Genomic DNA, 22,224 nt, shown 5'->3' with positions numbered 1-22,224 from the left:
CAGTGTAGCACTCCCTCAGTACTGACCCTCTGACAGTGCAGCACTCCCTCAGTACTGACCCTCTGACAATGCAGAACTCCCTCAGTACTGACCCTCTGACAGTGCAGCACTCCCTCAGTACTGACACTCTGACAGTGTAGCACTCCCTCAGTACTGACCCTCTGACAGTGCAGCTCTCCCTCAGTACTGTCCCTCTGACAGTGCGTCACTCCCTCAGTACTGACCCTCTGACAGTGCAGAACTCCCTCAGTACTGACACTCTGACAGTGTAGCACTCCCTCAGTACTGACCCTCTGACAGTGCAGCACTCCCTCAGTACGGACCCTCTGACAGTGCAGCACTCCCTCAGTACTGACCCTCTGACAGTGCAGCACTCCCTCAGTACTGACCCTCTGACAGTGCAGCACTCCCTCAGTACTGTCCCTCTGACAGTGCAGCACTCCCTCAGTACTGACCCTCTGACAATGCAGCTCTCCCTCAGTACTGATCCTCTGACAGTGCAGCTCTCCCTCAGTACTGACCCTCTGACAGTGCAGCTCTCCCTCAGTACTGACCCTCTGACAGTGCAGAACTCCCTCAGTACTGACACTCTGACAGTGTAGCACTCCCTCAGTACTGACCCTCTGACAGTGCAGCTCTCCCTCAGTACTGTCCCTCTGACAATGCAGCTCTTTCTCAGTACTGTCCCTCTGACAGTGCAGCACTGCCTCAGTACTGTCCCTCTGACAATGCAGAACTCCCTCAGTACTGACACTCTGACAGTGTAGCACTCCCTCAGTACTGACCCTCTGACAGTGCAGCACTCCCTCAGTACTGACCCTCTGACAATGCAGAACTCCCTCAGTACTGATCCTCTGACAGTGTAGCACTCCCTCAGTACTGACCCTCTGACAGTGCAGCACTCCCTCAGTACTGACCCTCTGACAATGCAGAACTCCCTCAGTACTGACCCTCTGACAGTGCAGCACTCCCTCAGTACTGACACTCTGACAGTGTAGCACTCCCTCAGTACTGACCCTCTGACAGTGCAGCTCTCCCTCAGTACTGTCCCTCTGACAGTGCGTCACTCCCTCAGTACTGACCCTCTGACAGTGCAGAACTCCCTCAGTACTGACACTCTGACAGTGTAGCACTCCCTCAGTACTGACCCTCTGACAGTGCAGCACTCCCTCAGTACGGACCCTCTGACAGTGCAGCACTCCCTCAGTACTGACCCTCTGACAGTGCAGCACTCCCTCAGTACTGACCCTCTGACAGTGCAGCACTCCCTCAGTACTGTCCCTCTGACAGTGCAGCACTCCCTCAGTACTGACCCTCTGACAATGCAGCTCTCCCTCAGTACTGATCCTCTGACAGTGCAGCTCTCCCTCAGTACTGACCCTCTGACAGTGCAGCTCTCCCTCAGTACTGACCCTCTGACAGTGCAGAACTCCCTCAGTACTGACACTCTGACAGTGTAGCACTCCCTCAGTACTGACCCTCTGACAGTGCAGCTCTCCCTCAGTACTGTCCCTCTGACAGTGCGTCACTCCCTCAGTACTGACCCTCTGACAGTGCAGAACTCCCTCAGTACTGACACTCTGGCAGTGTAGCACTCCCTCAGTACTGACCCTCTGACAGTGCAGCTCTCCCTCAGTACTGTCCCTCTGACAGTGCGGCACTCCCTCAGTACTGACCCTCTGACAGTGCAGCTCTCTCTCAGTACTGTCCCTCTGACAGTGCGTCACTCCCTCAGTACTGACCCTCTGACAGTGCAGCACTCCCTCAGTACTGTCCCTCTGACAGTGCAGCTCTCCCTCAGTACTGTCCCTCTGACAGTGCAGCACTCCCTCAGTACTGACCCTGTGACAGTGCAGCACTCCCTCAGTACTGTCCCTCTGACCGTGCGGCACTCCCTCAGTACTGACCCTCTGACAGTGCAGCTCTCTCTCAGTACTGTCCCTCTGACAGTGCGTCACTCCCTCAGTACTGACCCTCTGACAGTGCAGCACTCCCTCAGTACTGTCCCTCTGACAGTGCAGCACTCCCTCAGTACTGACCCTTTGACAGTGCAGCACTCCCTCAGTACTGTCCCTCCGACAGTGCAGCACTCCCTCAGTATTGGCCCTCTGACGGTGCAGCACTCCTTCAGTACTGACCCTCTGACAGTAAAGCACTCCCTCAGTACTGACCCTCTGATAGTGCAGCTCTCCCTCAGTACTGACCCTCTGACAGTGCAGAACTCCCTCAGTACTGACCCTCTGACAGTGCAGCACTCCCTCAGTACTGACCGTCTGACAGTGCAGCTCTCCCTCAGTACTGACCCTCTGCCAGTGCAGCACTCCCTCAGCACTGACCTCTGACGGTGCAGCTCTCCCTCAGTACTGACCCTCTGCCTGTGCAGCGCTCCCTCAGCACTGACCCTCTGACAGTGCAGTTCTCCCTCAGTACTGACCCTCTGATAGTGCAGCTCTCCCTCAGTACTGACCCTCTGACAGTGCAGAACTCCCTCAGTACTGACCCTCTGACAGTGCAGCACTCCCTCAGTACTGACCGTCTGACAGTGCAGCTCTCCCTCAGTACTGACCCTCTGCCAGTGCAGCACTCCCTCAGCACTGACCTCTGACGGTGCAGCTCTCCCTCAGTACTGACCCTCTGCCTGTGCAGCGCTCCCTCAGCACTGACCCTCTGACAGTGCAGTTCTCCCTCAGTACTGACCCTCTGACAGTGCAGCACTTTCTCAGTACTGGACCTCTGACAGTGCTGCACTCCCTCAGAACTGACCCTGTGACAGCGCAAGACTCCCTCAGAACTGACCCTGTGACAGCGCAACACTCCCTCAGAACTGACCCTCTGACAGTGCAGCACTCCCACAGTACTGACCCTCTGACAGTGCAGCATTCCCTCAGTACTGACCCTGTGACAGTGCAGCTCTCCCTCAGTACTGACACTCCGAGAGTGCAGCACTCCCTCAGTACTGACCATGTGACAATGCAGCACTCCCTCAGTACTGACCCTCTGACAGTGCAGCACTCCCTCAGTACTGGCCCTCTGACAGTGCAGCACTCCCTCAGTACTGACCCTCTGACGGTGCAGCTCTCCCTCAGTACTGACCCTGACAGTGCAGCTCTCCCTCAGCACTGACCATGTGACAATGCAGCACTCCCTCAGTACTGGCCCTCTGACAGTGCAGCACTCCCTCAGTACTGACCCTCTGACAGTGCAGCACTCCCTCAGTACTGGCCCTCTGACAGTGCAGCACTCCCTCAGTCCTGACCCTCTGACGGTGCAGCTCTCCCTCAGTACTGACCCTGACAGTGCAGCTCTCCCTCAGCACTGACCATGTGACAATGCAGCACTCCCTCAGTACTGGACCTTTGACAGTGCAGCACTCCCTCAGTACTGGACCTTTGACAATGCAGCACTCCCTCAGTGATGACTAATGACAGTGCAGCACTTGCTCAGAACTGAACTGGAATGTCTGCCTTCATTGTTCGCTGCATTTCTGTGTTTTGGGACTTGCCCCATGGCCTTCTGACTCAGAGGCGGGAGTGCTGCTCCCTGAAGTCCAGCTCCCATTTTCAGTTGCGCCCTCCATTTATTCAAACATCTGTATATTATGGGATTGATATGAAGTGGGAATGTGTTTTGGTTATAAAATCTGGCTATTTTAGGACTCTGGGGAGGACGAGGAATGGGGCGGGTGGCAGGTTTTGATTCACCTCCCTCTGGGCTGCTCCAAAGTGGGGACTCCCAGATTCGGGCGGAACGTCACAGGAGACAATGGGAAAAGCCTTTTACTCAACCTCCACGTGCCAACTCTGCTGGTTGTATTCCCGGAGGTTTAATCACATGACTTTTTCCCGCCAACCACCCCCAACACTGGTCACGAGACACGGGTCATCCACGTGACAACGCTTGCCCAATCGAAAAGCAATCTGTGTGATTGGGACGATTCTCCACTGCCAGCTGAACATCACCCTCGAGGCAGCGCTGAACTCTTCAGTTCTGAAGAAGAGCCACACGGCCTCGAAACAGGAGCTCGGTTTCTCTCGCCCCTGGCGCCGCTGAATTTATTCAGCATTTTCTGTTTTTGTTTCAGATTTCCGGCATCCGCAGTGTTTACTTCACGACCCTATTTGTTGAGGGCAGCGCGGTAGCATAGTGGTTAGCACTGTTGCTTCACAGCTACAGGGTCCCAGGTTCGATTCCCCGCTGGGCCACTGTCTGTGCAGAGTCTGCACGTTCTCCCCGTGTCTGCATGGGTTTCCTCCGGGTGCTCCGGTTTCCTCCCACAGTCCAAAGATGTGCAGCTTAGGTGGATTGGCCATGATAAATTGCCCTTAGTGTCCAATAAGGTTAGGTGGGGTTCTGGGGATAGGATGGAAAGATGGAGTGGAGGTGTGGGCTCAGAAAGGGTGCTCTTTCCAAGGGCTGGTGCAGGCTCGATTGGCTGAATGGCCTCCTTCTGTACTGTAAATTTTCTGATTCTATTCAGTGGCACTTTCACAGCTAAGATACAATAGTGATGAGAGTGTTTATTTTGAATTCTGACGGTCCTCTTTGAGGTGTTGTGGCGGTTAACCTGCAGCTCAGGAGCAAGTGAAGACTGCTCTCCTCTGAGCTCTGACTTGGCTGCTGCAATGAGACTCAGTGAAAGAGAGGAGCAGCCAGTACCTGGGCTGGAGAAAATCAGCCAACTGCCTCCCAGTGGAGAGGAGAGGAGGGGAGGGGAGGGGAGGGGGGAGCAAAACTCCCCTCCCTGTCTCCGCAAGCGGCAGAGAGTCAGAGGAAAGCCGGACAGGAGGAGGCAGAGAGAAGGGCCGCCCTGTGTCGGTGCTGCGGGTTGGACTCTGCCCCTCTCTCCACCCCCCCCCCCCCCCCCCCCCCCCCCCCCCTTCCTCCTTCCCACATGGGGGTCACCGAGTTCCCCGAGAGCAGAGCACAGGCGACGCTCACGTAAGTACACACTTTTCACCGGCTTGCGGGAGTTTAAAGCGAGCCGGCAGCTCGGGCATCGGTTGAATTAAATATGTGCAGAGAAACAGGGACAGGAATAGCGACTGCTGACTGGGTTCTCTCCATTTACTGAATGCAGATGGATAAAGAGTGCTGTGAAGTGCATGCACCTTATCTTGGAGACTGAGGTTTCACAGCAGTTTGAGCAACCAGAATGTAATGTGTCACACGAAGGGCAGGTGAGGGAGGGTGTCGGGGGTGGGGGAGAGGTTTTGGATAGGGGATCACCACCATGGGCAGCTTCAAGCCAAGGTCACCAATGTTGGGGAGCGATTAAAACTGACAATGGGCAAGAGTCTGACTCAGGGGAGCTCGGACTTTGTATGGTGGAAGATTACCGAGACACTGAGATTCAGGGCTGTGCTGGCATAGGAATACACTGAAGGAAATTTTAAACTTAGGGATTGTTGGACCTGTAGATTAGTGAGTTCTGGGCGATCGGGCCCTGGGGTGTAGGGTGAATGAGCGCTGGGGCGCTGGGCGATCGGGCTCTGGGGTGTGGGGTGAATGAGTCCTGGGGCGCTGGGCGATCGGGCCCTGGGGTGTAGGGTGAATGAACCCTGGGGCGCTGGGCGATCGGGCCCTGGGGTGTGGGGTGAAGGGGCGTTGGGCGAACTGGCACTGGGGTGTGGGGTGAATGAGTCCTGGAGCGCTGGGCGAACAGGCTCTGGGGTGTAGGGTGAATCAAACCTGGGGCACTGGGCGATCGGGCCCTGGGGTGAAGGGTGAATGAACCCTGGGGCCCTGGACGATCAGGCTATAGGGTGTAGGGTGAATGAACCCTGGGGCGCTGGACGAACGAGCCCTGGGGTGCTGGGCGAACAGGCTCTGGGGTGTAGGGTGAATGAGCGCTGGGGCGCTGGGCGATCGGGCCCTGGGGTGGAGGGTGAATGAGTCCTGGGGCGCTGGGCGATCGGGCCCTGGGGTGTGGGGTGAATGAGCCCTGGGGCGCTGGACGAACTGGCCCTGGGGTGTGGGGTGAATGAGTCCTGGGGCGCTGGGCGATCGGGCCCTGGGTGTCGGGTGAATGGGCGCTGGGCGATCGGGCCCTGGGGTGTAGGGTGAATGAGCCCTGGGGCACTGGGCGAACAGGCTCTGGGGTGTAGGGTGAATGAGTCCTGGGGCGCTGGGCGATCGGGCCCTGGGGTGTAGGGTGAATGAGCCCTGGGGCACTGGGCGATCGGGCCCTGGGGTGTAGGGTGAATGAGCCCTGGGGCACTGGGCGATCAGGCCCTGGGGTGTAGGGTGAATGAGTCCTGGGGCGCTGGGCGATCGGGCCCTGGGGTGTAGGGTGAATGAGCCCTGGGGCACTGGGCGATCAGGCCCTGGGGTGTAGGGTGAATGAGTCCTGGGGCGCTGGGCGATCGGGCCCTGGGGTGTAGGGTGAATGAGCCCTGGGGCACTGGGCGATCAGGCCCTGGGGTGTAGGGTGAATGAGTCCTGGGGCGCTGGGCGATCGGGCCCTGGGTGTCGGGTGAATGGGCGCTGGGCGATCGGGCCCTGGGGTGTAGGGTGAATGAGCCCTGGGGCACTGGGCGATCAGGCCCTGGGGTGTAGGGTGAATGAGCCCTGGGGCACTGGGCGATTGGGCCCTGGGGTGTCGGGTGAATGAGCCCTGGGGCGCTGGGCGATCGGGCCCTGTGGCGTGGGGTGAATGAGGCCTGGGGCGCTGGGCGAACAGGCTCTGGGGTGTAGGGTGAATGAGCGCTGGGGCGCTGGGCGATCGGGCCCTGGGGTGTAGGGTGAATGAACGCTGGGGTGCTGGGCGATCGGGCCCTGGGGTGTAGGGTGAATGAGTCCTGGGGCGCTGGGTGATCGGGCCTTGGGGTGTAGGGTGAATGAACCCTGGGGTGCTGGGCGATCGGGCCCTGGGGTGTGGGGTGAATGAGCCCTGGTGTGCTGGGCGAACTGGCCCTGGGGTGTGGGGTGAATGAGTCCGGGGGCGCTGGGCGATCAGGCCCTGGGGTGTAGGGTGAATCAGCCCTGGGGCACTGGGCGATCGGGCCCTGGGGTTTATGGTGAATGAGCCCTGGGGCACTGGGCGATCGGGCCCTGGGGTGTATGGTGAATGAGCCCTGGGGCGCTGGGCGATCGGGCCCTGGGGTGTGGGGTCAATGAACCCTGGGGCGCTGGGCGATCGGGCTCTGGGGTGTAGGGTGAATGAGTCCTGGGGCGCTGGGCGATCGGGCTCTGGGGTGTGGGGTGAATGAGGCCTGGGGCGCTGGGTGAACAGGCTCTGGGGTGTTGGGTGAATGAGCCCTGGGGCACTGGGCGATCGGGCCCTGGGGTGTAGGGTGAATGAGACCTGGGGCGCTGGGCGAACGGGCCCTGGGGTGTGGGGTGAATGAGCCCTGGGGTGCTGGGCGAACAGGCCCTGGGGTGTAGGGTGAATGAGTCCTGGGGCGCTGGGCGATCGGGCCCTGGGGTGTAGGGTGAATGAACCCTGGAGCGCTGGGCGAACGGGCCCTGGGGTGTATGGTGAATGAGCCCTGGGGCGCTGGGCGATCGGGCCCTGGGGTGTGGGGTCAATGAACCCTGGGGCGCTGGGCGATCGGGCTCTGGGGTGTAGGGTGAATGAGTCCTGGGGCGCTGGGCGATCGGGCCCTGGGGTGTGGGGTGAATGAGGCCTGGGGCGCTGGGTGAACAGGCTCTGGGGTGTTGGGTGAATGAGCCCTGGGGCACTGGGCGATCGGGCCCTGGGGTGTAGGGTGAATGAGACCTGGGGCGCTGGGCGAACGGGCCCTGGGGTGTGGGGTGAATGAGCCCTGGGGTGCTGGGCGAACAGGCCCTGGGGTGTAGGGTGAATGAGTCCTGGGGCGCTGGGCGATCGGGCCCTGGGGTGTAGGGTGAATGAACCCTGGGGCGCTGGGCGAACGGACCCTGGGGTGTAGGGTGAATGAGTCCTGGGGCGCTGGGCGATCGGGCCCTGTGGCTTGGGGTGAATGAGGCCTGGGGCGCTGGGCGAACAGGCTCTGGGGTGTAGGGTGAATGAGCCCTGGGGCGCTGGGCGAACGGGCCCTGGGGTGTAGGGTGAATGAGTCCTGGGGCGCTGGGCGATCGGGCCCTGGGGTGTGGGGTGAATGAGCCCTGGGGTGCTGGGCGAACAGGCTCTGGGGTGAAGGGTGAATGAGCCCTGGGGCGCTGGGCGAACAGGCTCTGGGGTGTAGGGTGAATGAGCCCTGGGGCGCTGGGCGATCGGGCCCTGGGGTGAAGGGTGAATGAGCCCTGGGGCGCTGGGCGATCGGGTCCTGTGGCTTGGGGTGAATGATGCCTGGGGCGCTGGGCGAACAGGCTCTGGGGTGTAGGGTGAATGAGCGCTGGGGCGCTGTGCGATCGGGCCCTGGGGTATAGGGTGAATGCACGCTGCGGTGCTGGGAGATCGGGCCCTGGGGTATAGGGTGAATGCACGCTGCGGTGCTGGGTGATCGGGCCTTGGGGTGTAGGGTGAATGAACCCTTGGGTGCTGGGCGATCGGGCCCTGGGGTGTGGGGTGAATGAGCCCTGGTGTGCTGGGCGAACTGGCCCTGGGGTGTGGGGTGAATGAGTCCTGGGGCGCTGGGCGATCGGGCCCTGGGGTGTAGGGTGACTGAGCCCTGGGGCACTGGGCGATCGGGCCCTGGGGTGTAGGGTGAATGAGTCCTGGGGGGCTGGGCGATCGGGTCCTGGGGTGTAGGGTGAATGAACCCTGGGGCGCTCGGCGAACGGGCCCTGGAGTGTAGGGTGAATGAGCCCTGGGGCGCTGGGCGATCGGGCCCTGGGGTGTGGGGTGAATGAACACTGGGGCGCTGGGCGAACAGGCTCTGGGGTGGAGGGTGAATGAGCCCTGGGGCGCTGGGCGAACGGGCCCTGGGGTGTAGGGTGAATGAGTCCTGGGGCGCTGGGCGATCGGGCCCTGGGGTGTGGGGTGAATGAGCCCTGGGGTGCTGGGCGAACAGGCTCTGGGGTGTAGGGTGAATGAGCCCTGGGGCGCTGGGCGATCGGGCCCTGTGGCTTGGGGTGAATGAGGCCTGGGGCGCTGGGCGAACAGGCTCTGGGGTGTAGGGTGAATGAGCCCTGGGGCGCTGGGCGAACGGGCCCTGGGGTGTAGGGTGAATGAGTCCTGGGGCGCTGGGCTATCGGGCCCTGGGGTGTAGGGTGAATGAGTCCTGGGGTGCTGGGCGAACAGGCTCTGGGGTGTAGGGTGAATGAGTCCTGGGGTGCTGGGCGATCGGGCCCTGGGGTGTAGGGTGAATGAGTCCTGGGGTGCTGGGTGAACAGGCTCTGGGGTGAAGGGTGAATGAGCCCTGGGGCGCAGGGCGATCGGGCCCTGTGGCTTGGGGTGAATGATGCCTGGGGCGCTGGGCGAACAGGCTCTGGGGTGGAGGGTGAATGCACGCTGCGGTGCTGGGAGATCGGGCCCTGGGGTGTAGGGTGAATGAGTCCTGGGGCGCTGGGTGATCGGGCCTTGGGGTGTAGGGTGAATGAACCCTTGGGTGCTGGGCGATCGGGTCCTGGGGTGTGGGGTGAATGAGCCCTGGTGTGCTGGGCGAACTGGCCCTGGGGTGTGGGGTGAATGAGTCCTGGGGCGCTGGGCGATCGGGCCCTGGGGTGTAGGGTGACTGAGCCCTGGGGCACTGGGCGATCGGGCCCTGGGGTGTAGGGTGACTGAGCCCTGGGGCGCTGGGCGATCAGGCCCTGGGGTGTGGGGTGAATGAGTCCTGGGGCGCTGGGCGATCAGGCCCTGGGGTGTAGGGTGAATCAGCCCTGGGGCACTGGGCGATCGGGCCCTGGGGTGTAGGGTGAATGAGCCCTGGGGCACTGGGCGATCGGGCCCTGGGGTGTGGGGTGAATGAGTCCTGGGGCGCTGGGCGATCAGGCTCTGGGGTGTAGGGTGAATAAGCCCTGGGGCGCAGGGCGATCGGGCCCTGGGGTGTGGGGTCAATGAACCCTGGGGCGCTGGGCGATCGGGCCCTGGGGTGTGGGGTGAATGAGTCCTGGGGCGCTGGGCGATCGGGCCCTGGGGTGTGGGGTGAATGAGGCCTCGGGTGCTGGGCAATCGGGCCCTGGGGTGTGGGGTCAATGAACCCTGGGGCGCTGGGCGATCGGGCCCTGGGGTGTGGGGTGAATGAGGCCTGGGGCGCTGGGCGATCGGGCCCTGGGGTGTGGGGTGAATGAGGCCTGGGGCGCTGGGCGATTGGGCCCTGGGGTGTAGGGTGAATGAACCCTGAGGCGCTGGGTGATCGGGCCCTGGGGTGTCGGGTGAATGAGCGCTGGGGCGCTGGGCGGTCGGGCCCTGGGGTGTAGGGTGAATGAGCGCTGGGGCGCTGAGTGATTGGGCCCTGGGCTGTAGGGTGAATGAGTCCTGGGGCGCTGAGCGATTGGGCCCTGGGGTGTAGGGTGAATGAGCCCTGGGGCGCTGGGCGATCGGGCCCAGGGGTGTAGGGTGAATGAGCGCTGGGGCGTTGAGCGATTGGGCCCTGGGGTGTAGGGTGAATGAGCCCTGGGGCGCTGGGCGAACAGGCCCTGGGGTGTAGGGTGAATGAGCCCTGGGGCGCTGGGTGATCGGGCCCTGGGGTGTAGGGTGAATGAGCCCTGGGGCGCTGGGCGAACTGGCTCTGGGGTGTTGGGTGAATGAGCGCTGGGCGATCGGGCCCTGGGGTGTGGGGAGAATGAACCCCAGGGCGCTGGGCGATCGGGCTCTGGGGTGTTGGGTGAATGAGTCCTGGGGCGCTGGCGATCGGGCCTTGGGGTGTGGGGTGAATGAGCCCTGGGGCGCTGGGCGATCAGGCTCTGGGGTGTAGGGTGAATGAGCGCTGGGGCGCTGGGCGAACTGGCCCTCGGGTGTAGGGTGATTGAGTCCTGGGGCGCTGGGCGATCAGGCTCTGGGGTGTAGGGTGAATGAGCCCTGGAGCGCTGGGCGATCGCGCCCTGGGGTGTAGGGTGAATGAACCCTAGGGCGCTGGGCGATCGGGCCCTGGTGTGTAGGGTGAATGAGTCCTGGGGCGCTGGGCGATCGGGCCCTGGGGTGTAGGGTGAATGAACCCTAGGGCGCTGGGCGATCGGGCCCTGGGGTGTGGGGTGAATGAACCCCAGGGCGCTGGGCGATCGGGCCCTGGGGTGTAGGGTCAATGAACCCTGGGGCGGTGGGCGAACAGCCCCTGGGGTGTGGGGTGAATGAACCCTGGGGCGCTGGGCGACCGGGCCCTGGGGTGTAGGGTGAATGAACCCTGGGGCGCTGTGCGAACGGGCCCTGGGGTCTGGGGTAATGAACCTTGGGGAGCTGGGCGATTGGGCCCTGGGGTGTAGGGTGAATGAACCCTGAGGCGCTGGGTGATCGGGCCCTGGAGTGTGGGGTGAATGAGCGCAGGGCGATCGGACCCTGGGGTGTAGGGTGAATGGGTCCTGGGGCGCTGGGCGATCGGGGCCTGGGGTGTGGGGTGAATGAACCTTGGGGCGCTGGGCGATTGGGCCCTGGGGTGTAGGGTGAATGAACCCTGAGGCGCTGGGTGATCGGGCCCTGGGGTGTTGGGTGAATGAGCGCTGGGGCGCTGGGCGGTCGGGCCCTGGGTTGTAGGGTGAATGAGCGCTGGGGCGCTGAGTGATTGGGCCCTGGGCTGTAGGGTGAATGAGTCCTGGGGCGCTGAGCGATTGGGCCCTGGGGTGTAGGGTGAATGAGCCCTGGGGCGCTGGGCGATCGGGCCCTGGGGTGTAGGGTGAATGAGCACTGGGGCGCTGAGCGATTGGGCCCTGGGGTGTAGGGTGAATGAGCCCTGGGGCGCTGGGCGAACAGGCCCTGGGGTGTAGGGTGAATGAGCCCTGGGGCGCTGGGTGATAGGGCCCTGGGGTGTAGGGTGAATGAGCCCTGGGGCCCTGGGCGAACTGGCTCTGGAGTGTTGGGTGAATGAGCGCTGGGCGATCGGGCCCTGGGGTGTGGGGTGAATGAACCCCAGGGCGCTGGGCGTTCGGGCTCTGGGGTGTAGGGTGAATGAACCCAGGGGCGCTGGGCAAACAGGCTCTGGGGTGTAGGGTGAATGAACCCGGGGGCACTGTGCGATCGGGCTCTGGGGTGTAGGGTCAATGAGCCCTGGGGCGCTGGGCAAACAGGCTCTGGGGTGTTGGGTGAATGAGCCCTGGGACGCTGGGCGATCGGGCTCTGGGGTGTTGGGTGAATGAGCCCTGGGGCGCTGGGCAAACAGGCTCTGGGGTGTTGGGTGAATGAGTCCTGGGCCGCTGGGCGATCGGGCCCTGGTGTGTAGGGTGAATGAGCGCTGGGCGATCAGGCCTTGGGGTGTAGGGTGAATGAGCGCTGGGGCGCTGGGCGATCGGGCCCTGAGGTGAGGGGTGAATGAACCCTGGGGCGCTGGGCGATCGGGCCCTGGGGTGTAGGGTGAATGGGCGCTGGGCGATCGGGCCCTGAGGTGTAGGGTGAATGAGCCCTGGGGCACTGGGCGATCGGGCCCTGGGGTGCGGGGTGAATGAGTCCTGGGGCACTGGGCGATCGGGCCCTGGGGTGCGGGGTGAATGAGCCCTGGGGCGCTGGACGATCGGGCCCTGAGGTGTGGGGTGAATGAACCCTGGGGCACTGGGCGATCGGGCCCTGGGGTGTGAGGTGAATGACCCTGGAGCGCTGGGCGATCGGGCCCTGGGGTGTCGGGTGAATGAACCCTGGGGCGCTGGGCGATCGGGCCCTGGGGTGTGGGGTCAATGAGCCCTGGGGCGCTGGGCGATCGGGCCCTGGGGTGTGGTGTGAATGAGCCCTGGAGCGCTGGGCGATCGGGCCCTGGGGTGTAGGGTGATTGAGCGCTGGGGCGCTGAGCGATTGGGCCCTGGGGTGTAGGGTGAATGAGCCCTGGGGCGCTGGGCGAACAGGCCCTGGGGTGTAGGGTGAATGAGCCCTGGGGCGCTGGGTGATCGGGCCCTGGGGTGTAGGGTGAATGAGCCCTGGGGCGCTGGGTGATCGGGCCCTGGGGTGTAGGGTGAATGAGCCCTGGGGCCCTGGGCGAACTGGCTCTGGGGTGTTGGGTGAATGAGCGCTGGGCGATCAGGCCCTGGGATGTGGGGTGAATGAACCCCAGGGCGCTGGGCGTTCGGGCTCTGGGGTGTAGGGTGAATGAACCCAGGGGCGCTGGGCAAACAGGCTCTGGGGTGTAGGGTGAATGAACCCGGGGGCGCTGGGCGATCGGGCTCTGGGGTGTAGGGTGAATCAGCCCTGGGGCACTGGGTGATCGGGCCCTGGGGTGTATGGTGAATGAGCCCTGGGGCGCTGGGCGATCGGGCCCTGGGGTGTGGTGTGAATGAACCCTGGGGCGCTGGGCGATCGGGCCCTGGGGTGTGGGGTGAATGAGCCCTGGGGCACTGGGCGATCGGGCCCTGGGGTGTAGGGTCAATGAGTCCTGGGGCACTGTGCGATCGGGCTCTGGGGTGTAGGGTCAATGAGCCCTGGGGCGCTGGGCAAACAGGCTCTGGGGTGTTGGGTGAATGAGCCCTGGGACGCTGGGCGATCGGGCCTTGGGGTGTGGGTTGAATGAGCCCTGGGACGCTGGGCGATCAGGCCCTGGGGTGTGGGGTGAATGAGCGCTGGGGTGCTGGGCGAACGGGCCCTGGGGTGTGGGGTGAATGAACCCTGGGCCGATGGGGGAACGGGCCCTGGGGTGTAGGATGAATGAGTCCTGGGGCGCTGGGCGATCAGGCTCTGGGGTGTAGGGTGAATGAGCGCTGGTGCGCTGGGCGAACTGGCCCTGGGGTGTAGGGTGAATGAGCCCTGGGGCGCTGGGCGAACTGGCTCTGGGGTGTAGGGTGAATGAACCTGGGGGCACTGGGCGATCGGGCTCTGGGGTGTATGGCCAATGAGCCCTGGGGCGCTGGGCAAACAGGCTCTGGGGTGTAGGGTGAATGAACCCGGGGGCACTGGGTGATCGGGCTCTGGGGTGTAGGGTCAATGAGCCCTGGGGCGCTGGGCAAACAGTCTCTGGGGTGTTGGGTGAATGAGCCCTGGGGCGCTGGGCGACCGGGCCCTGGGGTGTAGGGTGAATCAGCCCTGGGGCACTGGGCGATCAGGCCCTGGGGTGTATGGTGAATGAGTCCTGGAGCGCTGGGCGATCAGGCCCTGGGGTGTAGGGTGAATCAGCCCTGGGGCACTGGGCGATCGGGCCCTGGGGTGTATGGTGAATGAGCCCTGGCGCACTGGGCGATCGGGCCCTGGGGTGTGGTGTGAATGAGTCCTGGGGCGCTGGGCGATCAGGCCCTGGGGTGTAGGGTGAATGAGCCCTGGGACGCTGGGCGATCGGGCCCTGGGGTGTGGTGTGAATGAACCCTGGGGCGCTGGGCGATCGGGCCCTGGGGTGTGGGGTGAATGAGCCCTGGAGCGCTGTGCGATCGGGCCCTGGGGTGTAGGGTGAATGAGCCCTGGGGCACTGGGCGATCGGGCCCTGGTGTGTGGGGTGAATGAGCCCTGGGGCGCTGGGCGATCGGGCCCTGAGGTGTGGGGTGAATGAACCCTGGGGCGCTGGGCGATCGGGCCCTGGGGTGTAGGGTGAATGGGCGCTGGGCGATCGGGCCCTGGGGTGTAGTGTGAATGAGTCCTGGGGCACTGGGCGATCGGGCCCTGGGGTGCGGGGTGAATGAGCTCTGGGGTGCTGGGCGATCGGGCCCTGGGGTGCGGGGTGAATGAGCTCTGGGGTGCTGGGCGATCGGGCCCTTGGGTGTAGGGTGAATGAGCCCTGGGGCGCTGGGCGATCGGGCCCTGAGGTGTGGGGTGAATGAACCCTGGGGCACTGGGCGATCGGGCCCTGGGGTGTGAGGTGAATGACCTGGGAGCGCTGGGTGATCGGGCCCTGGGGTGGAGGGTGAATGAACCCTGGAGCGCTGGGCGATCGGGCCCTGGGGTGTGGGGTCAATGAACCCTGGGGCGCTGGGCGATCGGGCCCTGGGGTGTGGTGTGAATGAGCCCTGGAGCGCTGGGCGATCGGGCCCTGGAGTGTGAGGTGAATGAGCCCTGGGGCACTGGGCGATCGGGCCATGGGGTGTAGGGTGAATGAACCCTGGGGCGCTGGGTGATCGGGCCCTGGGGTGTAGGGTGAATGAACCCTGGGGCGCTGGGTGATCGGGCCCTGGCGTGTAGGGTGAATGAACCCTGGGGCGCTGGGCGATTGAGCCCTTGGGTGTAGGGTGAATGAGCCCTGAAGCGCTGGGCGATCGGGCCCTGGGGTGTAGGGTGAATGAACCATAGGGCGCTGGGCGATCGGGCCCTGGGGTGTGGGGTGAATGAGTCCTTGAGCGCTGGGCGATCGGGCCCTGAGGTGTGGGGTGAATGAGCCCTGGGGCTCTGGGCGGTCGGGCCCTGGGGTGTGGGGTGAATGAGCGCTGGGGCGCTGGGCGAACAGGCCCTGGGGTATAGGGTGAATGAACCCTGGGGCGCTGGGCGAACGGGCCCTGGGGTGTAGGGTGAATGAGCCCTGGAGCGCTGGTCGATCGGGCCCTGGGGTGTGGGGTGAATGAGCCCTGGGGTGCTGGGCGATCGGGCCCTGGGGTGTGGGGTGAATGAACCCCAGGGCGCTGGGTGATCGGGCCCTGGGGTGGAGGGTGAATGAACCCTGGGGCGCTGGGCGGTCGGGCCCTGGGGTGTGGGGTGAATGAGCCCTGGGGCGCTGGGCGATCGGGCCCTGGGGTGGAGGGTGAATGAACCCTGGGGCGCTGGGCGAACAGCCCCTGGGTTGTAGGGTGAATGAGCCCTGGAGCGCTGGGCGATCGGGTCCTGGGGTGTAGGGTGAATGAACCCTGGGGCGCTGGGCGAACGGGCCCTGGGGTGTAGGGTGAATCAGCCCTGGAGCGCTGGGCGATCGGGCCCTGGGGTGTAGGGTGAATGAGGCCTGGCGCGCTGGGCGAACGGGCCCTGGGGTGTAGGGTGAATGAACCCTGGGGCGCTGGGCGAACAGCCCCTGGGGTGTAGGGTGAATGAACCCTGGGGCGCTGGGCGAACGGGTCCTGGGGTGTAGGGTGAATGAACCCTGGGGCGCTGGGCGAACGGGCCCTGGGGTGTGGGGTGAATGAGCGCTGGGGCGCTGGGCGAACTGGCTCTGGGGTGTAGGGTGAATGAACCTGGGGGCACTGGGCGATCGGGCTCTGGGGTGTTGGGTGAATGAGTCCTGGGGCGCTGGGCGAATGGGCCCTGGGGTGTGGGGTGAATGAACCCTGGGGCACTGGGCGAACAGGCTCTGGTGTGTAGGGTGAATGAGGCCTGGGGCACTGGGCAAACAGCCCCTGGGGTGTAGGGTGAATGAACACTGGGTCGCTGGGCGAACGGGCCCTGGGGTGTGGGGTGAATGAGCGCTGGTGCGCTGGGCGAACTGGCCCTGGGGTGTAGGCTGAATGAACCCTGGGGCGCTGGGCGAACGGGTCCTGGGGTGTAGGGTGAATGAACCCTGGGGCGCTGGGCGAACGGGCCCTGGGGTGTGGGGTGAATGAGCGCTGGTGCGCTGGGCGAACTGGCCCTGGGGTGTAGGCTGAATGAACCCTGGGGCGCTGGGCGAACGGGTCCTGGGGTGTAGGGTGAATGAACCCTGGGGCGCTGGGCGAACGGGCCCTGGGGTGTGGGGTGAATGAGCGCTGGGGCGCTGGGCGAACTGGCTCTGGGGTGTAGGGTGAATGAACCTGGGGGCACTGGGCGATCGGGCTCTGGGGTGTTGGGTGAATGAGCCCTGGGGCACTGGGCGATCGGGCACTGGGGTGTAGGGTGAATGAACCCTGGGGCGCTGGGTGATCGGGCCCTGGGGTGTAGGGTGAATGAACCCTGGGGCGCTGGGTGATCGGGCCCTGGGGTGTAGGGTGAATGAGTCCTGGGGCGCTGGGTGAACTGACTCTGGGGTGTTGGGTGAATGAGTCCTGGGGTGCTGGGCGAACAGGCCCTGGGGTGTGGGGTGAATGAACCCCAGGGCGCTGGGCGATCAGGCCCTGGGGTGTAGGGTGAATGAACCCTGGGGCGCTGGGCGAACAGGTCCTGGGGTGTAGGGTGAATGAACCCTGGGGCGCTAGGCGAACGGGCCCTGGGGTGTGGGGTGAATCAGCGCTGGTGCGCTGGGCGAACTGGCCCTGGGGTGTAGGGTGAATGAACCCTGGGGCGCTGGGCGAACAGGTCCTGGGGTGTAGGGTGAATGAACCCTGGGGCGCTGGGCGAACGGGTCCTGGGGTGTAGGGTGAATGAACCCTGGGGCGCTGGGCGAACAGGCTCTGGGGTGCGGGGTGAATGAACCCTGGGGCGCTGGGTGATCGGGCCCTGGGGTGTAGGGTGAATGAACCCTGGGGCGCTGGGTGATCGGGCCCTGGGGTGTAGGATGAATGAACCCTGTGGTGCTGGGTGATCGGGCCCTGGGGTGTAGGGTGAATGAACCCTGGGGCGCTGGGCTAACGGGCCCTGGGGTGTGGGGTGAATGAACCCTGGGGTGCTTGGCGAACGGGCCCTGGGGTGTGGGGTGAATGAACCCTGGAGCGCTGGGCGAACGGGCCCTGGGGTGTAGGGTGAATGAGCCCTGGGGCGCTGGGCGAACTGACTCTGGGGTGTTGGGTGAATGAGCCCTGGGGCGCTGGGTGATCGGGCCCTGGGGTGTTGGGTGAATGAACCCCAGGGCGCTGGGCGATCAGGCCCTCGGGCGTAGGGTGAATGAGCCCTGGGGCGCTGGGCGAACTGGCCCTGGGGTGTAGGGTGAATGAGCCCTGGGGCGCTGGGCGATCAGGCCCTGGGATGTGGGGTGAATGAACCCCAGGGCGCTGTGCGATCAGGCCCTGGGGCGTAGGGTGAATGAGCCCTGGGGCGCTGGGCGAACTGGCCCTGGGGTGTAGGGTGAATGAGTCCTGGAGCGCTGGGCGATCAGGCCCTGGGATGTGGGGTGAATGAACCCCAGGGCGCTGGGCGATCAGGCCCTGGGGCGTAGGGTGAATGAGCCCTGGGGCGCTGGGCGAACTGGCCCTGGGGTGTAGGGTGAATGAGCCCTGGGGCGCTGGGCGAACTGGCCCTGGGGTGTAGGGTGAATGAGTCCAGGGGCGCTGGGCGATCGTGCCCTGTGGTGTAGGGTGAATGAGCCCTGGGGCGCTGGGCGAACTGGCCCTGGGGTGTGGGGTGAATGAGCGCTGGGGCGCTGGGCGATCGGGCCCTGGGGTGTAGGGTGAATTAGTCCTGGGGCGCTGGGCGATCGGGCCCTGGGGTGTAGGGTGAATGAACCCTGGTGTGCTGGGCGAACTGGCCCTGGGGTGTGGGGTGAATGAGTCCTGGGGCGCTGGGCGATCGGGCCCTGGGGTGTAGGGTGAATGAGCCCTGGGGCACTGGGCGATCGGGCCTTGGGGTGTCGGGTGAATGAGCGCTGGGGCGCTGGGCGATCAGGCCCTGGGGTGTAGGGTGAATGAGCCCTGGGGCACTGGGCGATCGGGCCCTGGGGTGTCGGGTGAATGAGCCCTGGGGCACTGGGCGATCGGGCCCTGGGGTGTAGGGTGAATGAGTCCTCGGGTGCTGGGCGATCGGGTGCTGGGCGATCGGGCCCTGGGGTGTGGTGTGAATGAGTCCTGGGGCACTGGGCGATCGGGCCCTGGGGTGTAGGGTGAATGAGTCCTCGGGTGCTGGGCGATCGGGTGCTGGGCGATCGGGCCCTGGGGTGTGGGGTGAATGAGTCCTGGGGCGCTGGGCGATCAGGCCCTGGGGTGTAGGGTGAATCAGCCCTGGGGCACTGGGCGATCGGGCCCTGGGGTCTAGGGTGAATGAGCCCTGGGGCACTGGGCGATCGGCCCCTGGGGTGTAGGGTGAATGAGCCCTGGGGCGCTGGGCGATCGGGCCCTGGGGTGTAGGGTGAATGAGCCCTGGGGCGCTGGGCGATCGGGCCCTTGGCTGGAGGGTGAAAGAGTCCTGGGGCACTGGGCGATCGGGCCCTGGGGTGTAGGGTGAATGAGTCCTGGGGCACTGGGCGATCGGGCCCTGGGGTGTAGGGTGAATGAGCCCTGGGGCACTGGGCGAACAGGCTCTGGGGTGTAGGGTGAATGAGCCCTGGGGCACTGGGCGTTCGGGCCCTGGGGTGTAGGGTGAATGAGCCCTGGGGCACTGGGCGATCGGGCCCTGGGGTGTGGTGTGAATGAGTCCTGGGGCTCCTTTAACCAGAGACACGGCGACAATATTCCGCTTTAGCCAGAGTCAAGGTGACATTATTCCCCTTTAACCAGAGTCAAGGTTACATTATTCTCCTTTCACCAGAAACACAGTGACATTATTCCCCTTTAACCAGACACATTGACATTATTCCCCTTTAACCAGGCACATCAACATTATTACCCTTTAACCAGAAGTACATTGACATTATTCCCCTTTAACCAGAGACATGGTGACATTATTCCCCTTTAACCAGAGACATGGTGACATTATTCCCCTTTAACCAGAAACACAGTGACATTATTCCCCTTAAATCAGAGACATGGTGACATTATTCCCCATTAACCAGAGATGCATTGACATTGTTCCCCTTTAACCATAGTACATATTGACATTATTCCCTTTTAGCCAGAGACAAATTGACATTATTCCATTATTCCCCTTTAACCAATGGGGAACCATTGTTCCCCTTTCATCCTCCCCGTGTGTGCGTGGGTTTCCTCCGGGTGCTCCGGTTTCCTCCCACAGTCCAAAGATGTGCGGGTTAGGTGGATTGGCCATACTAAAAAAATTGCCCATAGTGTCCAAAATTGCCCTTAGTGTTGGGTGGGGTTACTGGGTTATGAGGATAGGGTGGCGGTGTTGACCTTGGGTAGGGTGCTCTTTCCAAGAGCCGGTGCAGACTCGATGGGCCGAATGGCCTCCTTCTGCACTGTAACTTCTATGATAATCAGAGGTACATTGACATTATTCCATTATTTCCCTCTAATCAGAGACACATTGGCATTGTTCCCCTTTAACCATGCGAGATATTGATATTATTCCCCTTTAACCAGAGATACATTGATATTATTCCCTTTTAACCAGAGACATTGTGACATTATTGCCCTTTAACCAGAGGCACATTGACTTAATTTCCTTTACTAAAGACATGTGACATTCTTCCCTTTAATCAGAGACACGGTGACATTATTCCCCTTTAACCAGAGACACGGTGACATTATTTCCCTTTTACCAGAGACACGGTGACATTATTCCCCTTTAACCAGAGACACGGTGACATTATTCCCCTTTAACCAGAGACACTGTGACATTATTCCTCTTTAAACCAGAGACACGGTGACATTATTCCCCTTTAACCGGAAACAACGGTGAAATTATTCCCCTTTAACCAGAGACACAGTGACATTATTCCCCTTTAACCAGAGACACGGTGACATTATTCCCCTTTAACCAGAGACACGGTGACATTATTTCCCTTTTACCAGAGACACGGTGACATTATTCCCCTTTAAACCAGAGACGACGGTGACATTATTCCCCTTTAACCAGAGACACTGTGACATTATTCCTCTTTAACCAGAGACACGGTGACATTATTCCCCTTTAACCAGAGACACAGTGACATTATTCCCCTTTAACCAGAGACACGGTGACATTATTCCCCTTTAACCAGAGACACGTGACATTATTCCCCTTTAACCAGAGACACGGTGACATTATTCCCCTTTTACCAGAGACACGGGACATTATTCCCCTTTAACCAGAAGACACGGTGACATTATTCCCCTTTTACCAGAGACACGGTGACATTATTCCCCTTTAACCAGAGACACAGTGACATTATTCCCCTTTAACCAGAGACACGGTGACATTATTCCCCTTTTACCAGAGACACGGTGACATTATTCCCCTTTAACCAGAGACACGGTGACATTATTCCCCTTTAACCGGAGACACGGTGACATTATTCCCCTTTAACCAGAGCCACGGTGATATTATTCCCCTTTAACCAGAGACACGGTGACATTATTCACAATCTAAAAAAGCAACCCCCCGAACCCCTCCCCCCCCCCCCCCCCCCCCCCCCCCCCCCCCCCGTACCTAAATAATAAATTAACATTAACACCCCTCAACACTCGAGCCGCCGCCGGCTTCCTACCCGTCCTAGACCTGGAGCGATCCAGTGCAGTATTCAACACCGTGTTAAAGTCTCCCCCCTTATCAGGCCCCCCACTTCCAAGTCTGGACCGCGGAGGCTCGTTAGCCTTGGGCCTCCTCGCCAACACTCTATGGGCCCCTTCCAGCTCCAGGGGCCCTGGAAGGACCCCGCTCCCATCAGCGAGTTTAACATGGTGACCACATAGGACCCCACGTCCAGCCCCTCCAGCCCCCTCCGGGAGGCCCAGAATCCGCAGATTCTCCCGCCTCGACCGATTCTCCATCTCCTCGAACCGTTCCTGCCATTTCTTGTGGAGCGCCTCGTGCGCCTCCACCTTTACCGCCAGGACTAAGATCTCGTCCTCATTGTCAGAGATCTTTTGTTGAGCCTCTCGGATCACCACCCCCCTGGGCCGTCTGAGTCTCCAGCAGCTTATCAATAGAAGCCTTCATCGGCTCTAGCAGGTCCGTTTTAATCTCTCTGAGGCAGCGCTGGATACCCTCCTGTTGCTCCTGCGCCCACTGCCTCCACGCTGCCTGGTCTCCGCCCGCCGCCATTTTGTCCTTCTTCCCTCCCTTCTTCTGGTCCACCACCACCTTTTTTGTCACCCCGCTCCTAGTTAAAGCCAAATACTGATGGGGAGCTATTATTAACTCCTTCCCACACTGGGAAACGTCGAAAAAGTGCCCTTGGGGACCCTGAAAAGAGCCCAAAAGTCAGTTTTTGCGGGAGCCACCGAATGTGCGACTTAGCTCCGCATAGCCGCAACCGGAAGTCTCGAGAGGGAATCCTTTTGGCAGTGTTCGCTTCACCAATCTGCCCCAAAATGTCTGTGGAAACTCCTGAAAAAGGCCTAAGAGTCCGTTCCAGACGGGAGCTGCCGAATGCGCGACCTACTCCTCCATGGCCGCCACCGGAAGCCTCGCCCCGCTTCTTCAGTGGCCTTGGTGAGATCTTTTCACTGTTGTTCCCTCTGCTGCTAGAATTCACCTTTGATACAGGCCCTCAGGTCAGCTTGTAGCTTTAAGCTTGCCCTTCCCCCACCTGCATGCTGGAAGAGGCCCTGTTTATCGTGTTGCAGCCAAATCCTTTACTGTTTTCTGGCGGGTCTGGTAACCAAAAGACATACCCTTCCTGGGGGACACTGTCAGGGGAATGTTGCAGTCTTCTTCCCACACCG

The 22,224-nt window shown here is 62.5% G+C and overlaps 1 protein-coding gene across 2 annotated transcripts in view; it reads left to right on the top strand.

Annotated features, from left to right (window-relative positions):
• The first annotated feature begins 4,717 nt into the window (after window positions 1-4,717).
• The window catches only part of LOC140410419 (solute carrier family 35 member F3-like), a 260,016-nt gene continuing 242,509 nt past the window's right edge, over window positions 4,718-22,224 (top strand). For both annotated transcript variants that reach the window (XM_072498491.1, XM_072498490.1), the window contains exon 1: window positions 4,718-4,938. In XM_072498491.1, the coding sequence (XP_072354592.1) occupies window positions 4,892-4,938 (47 nt within the window). In that variant the 5' untranslated portion in view covers window positions 4,718-4,891. The remainder of the gene's footprint in view (window positions 4,939-22,224) is intronic.

The sequence above is a fragment of the Scyliorhinus torazame genome, chromosome 4 (assembly GCF_047496885.1).
Source record: "Scyliorhinus torazame isolate Kashiwa2021f chromosome 4, sScyTor2.1, whole genome shotgun sequence".
Classification (NCBI taxonomy): domain Eukaryota; kingdom Metazoa; phylum Chordata; class Chondrichthyes; order Carcharhiniformes; family Scyliorhinidae; genus Scyliorhinus; species Scyliorhinus torazame.
Note: the sequence above shows the minus strand (reverse complement) of the source record. Positions and strands in the feature narration are given on the sequence as shown.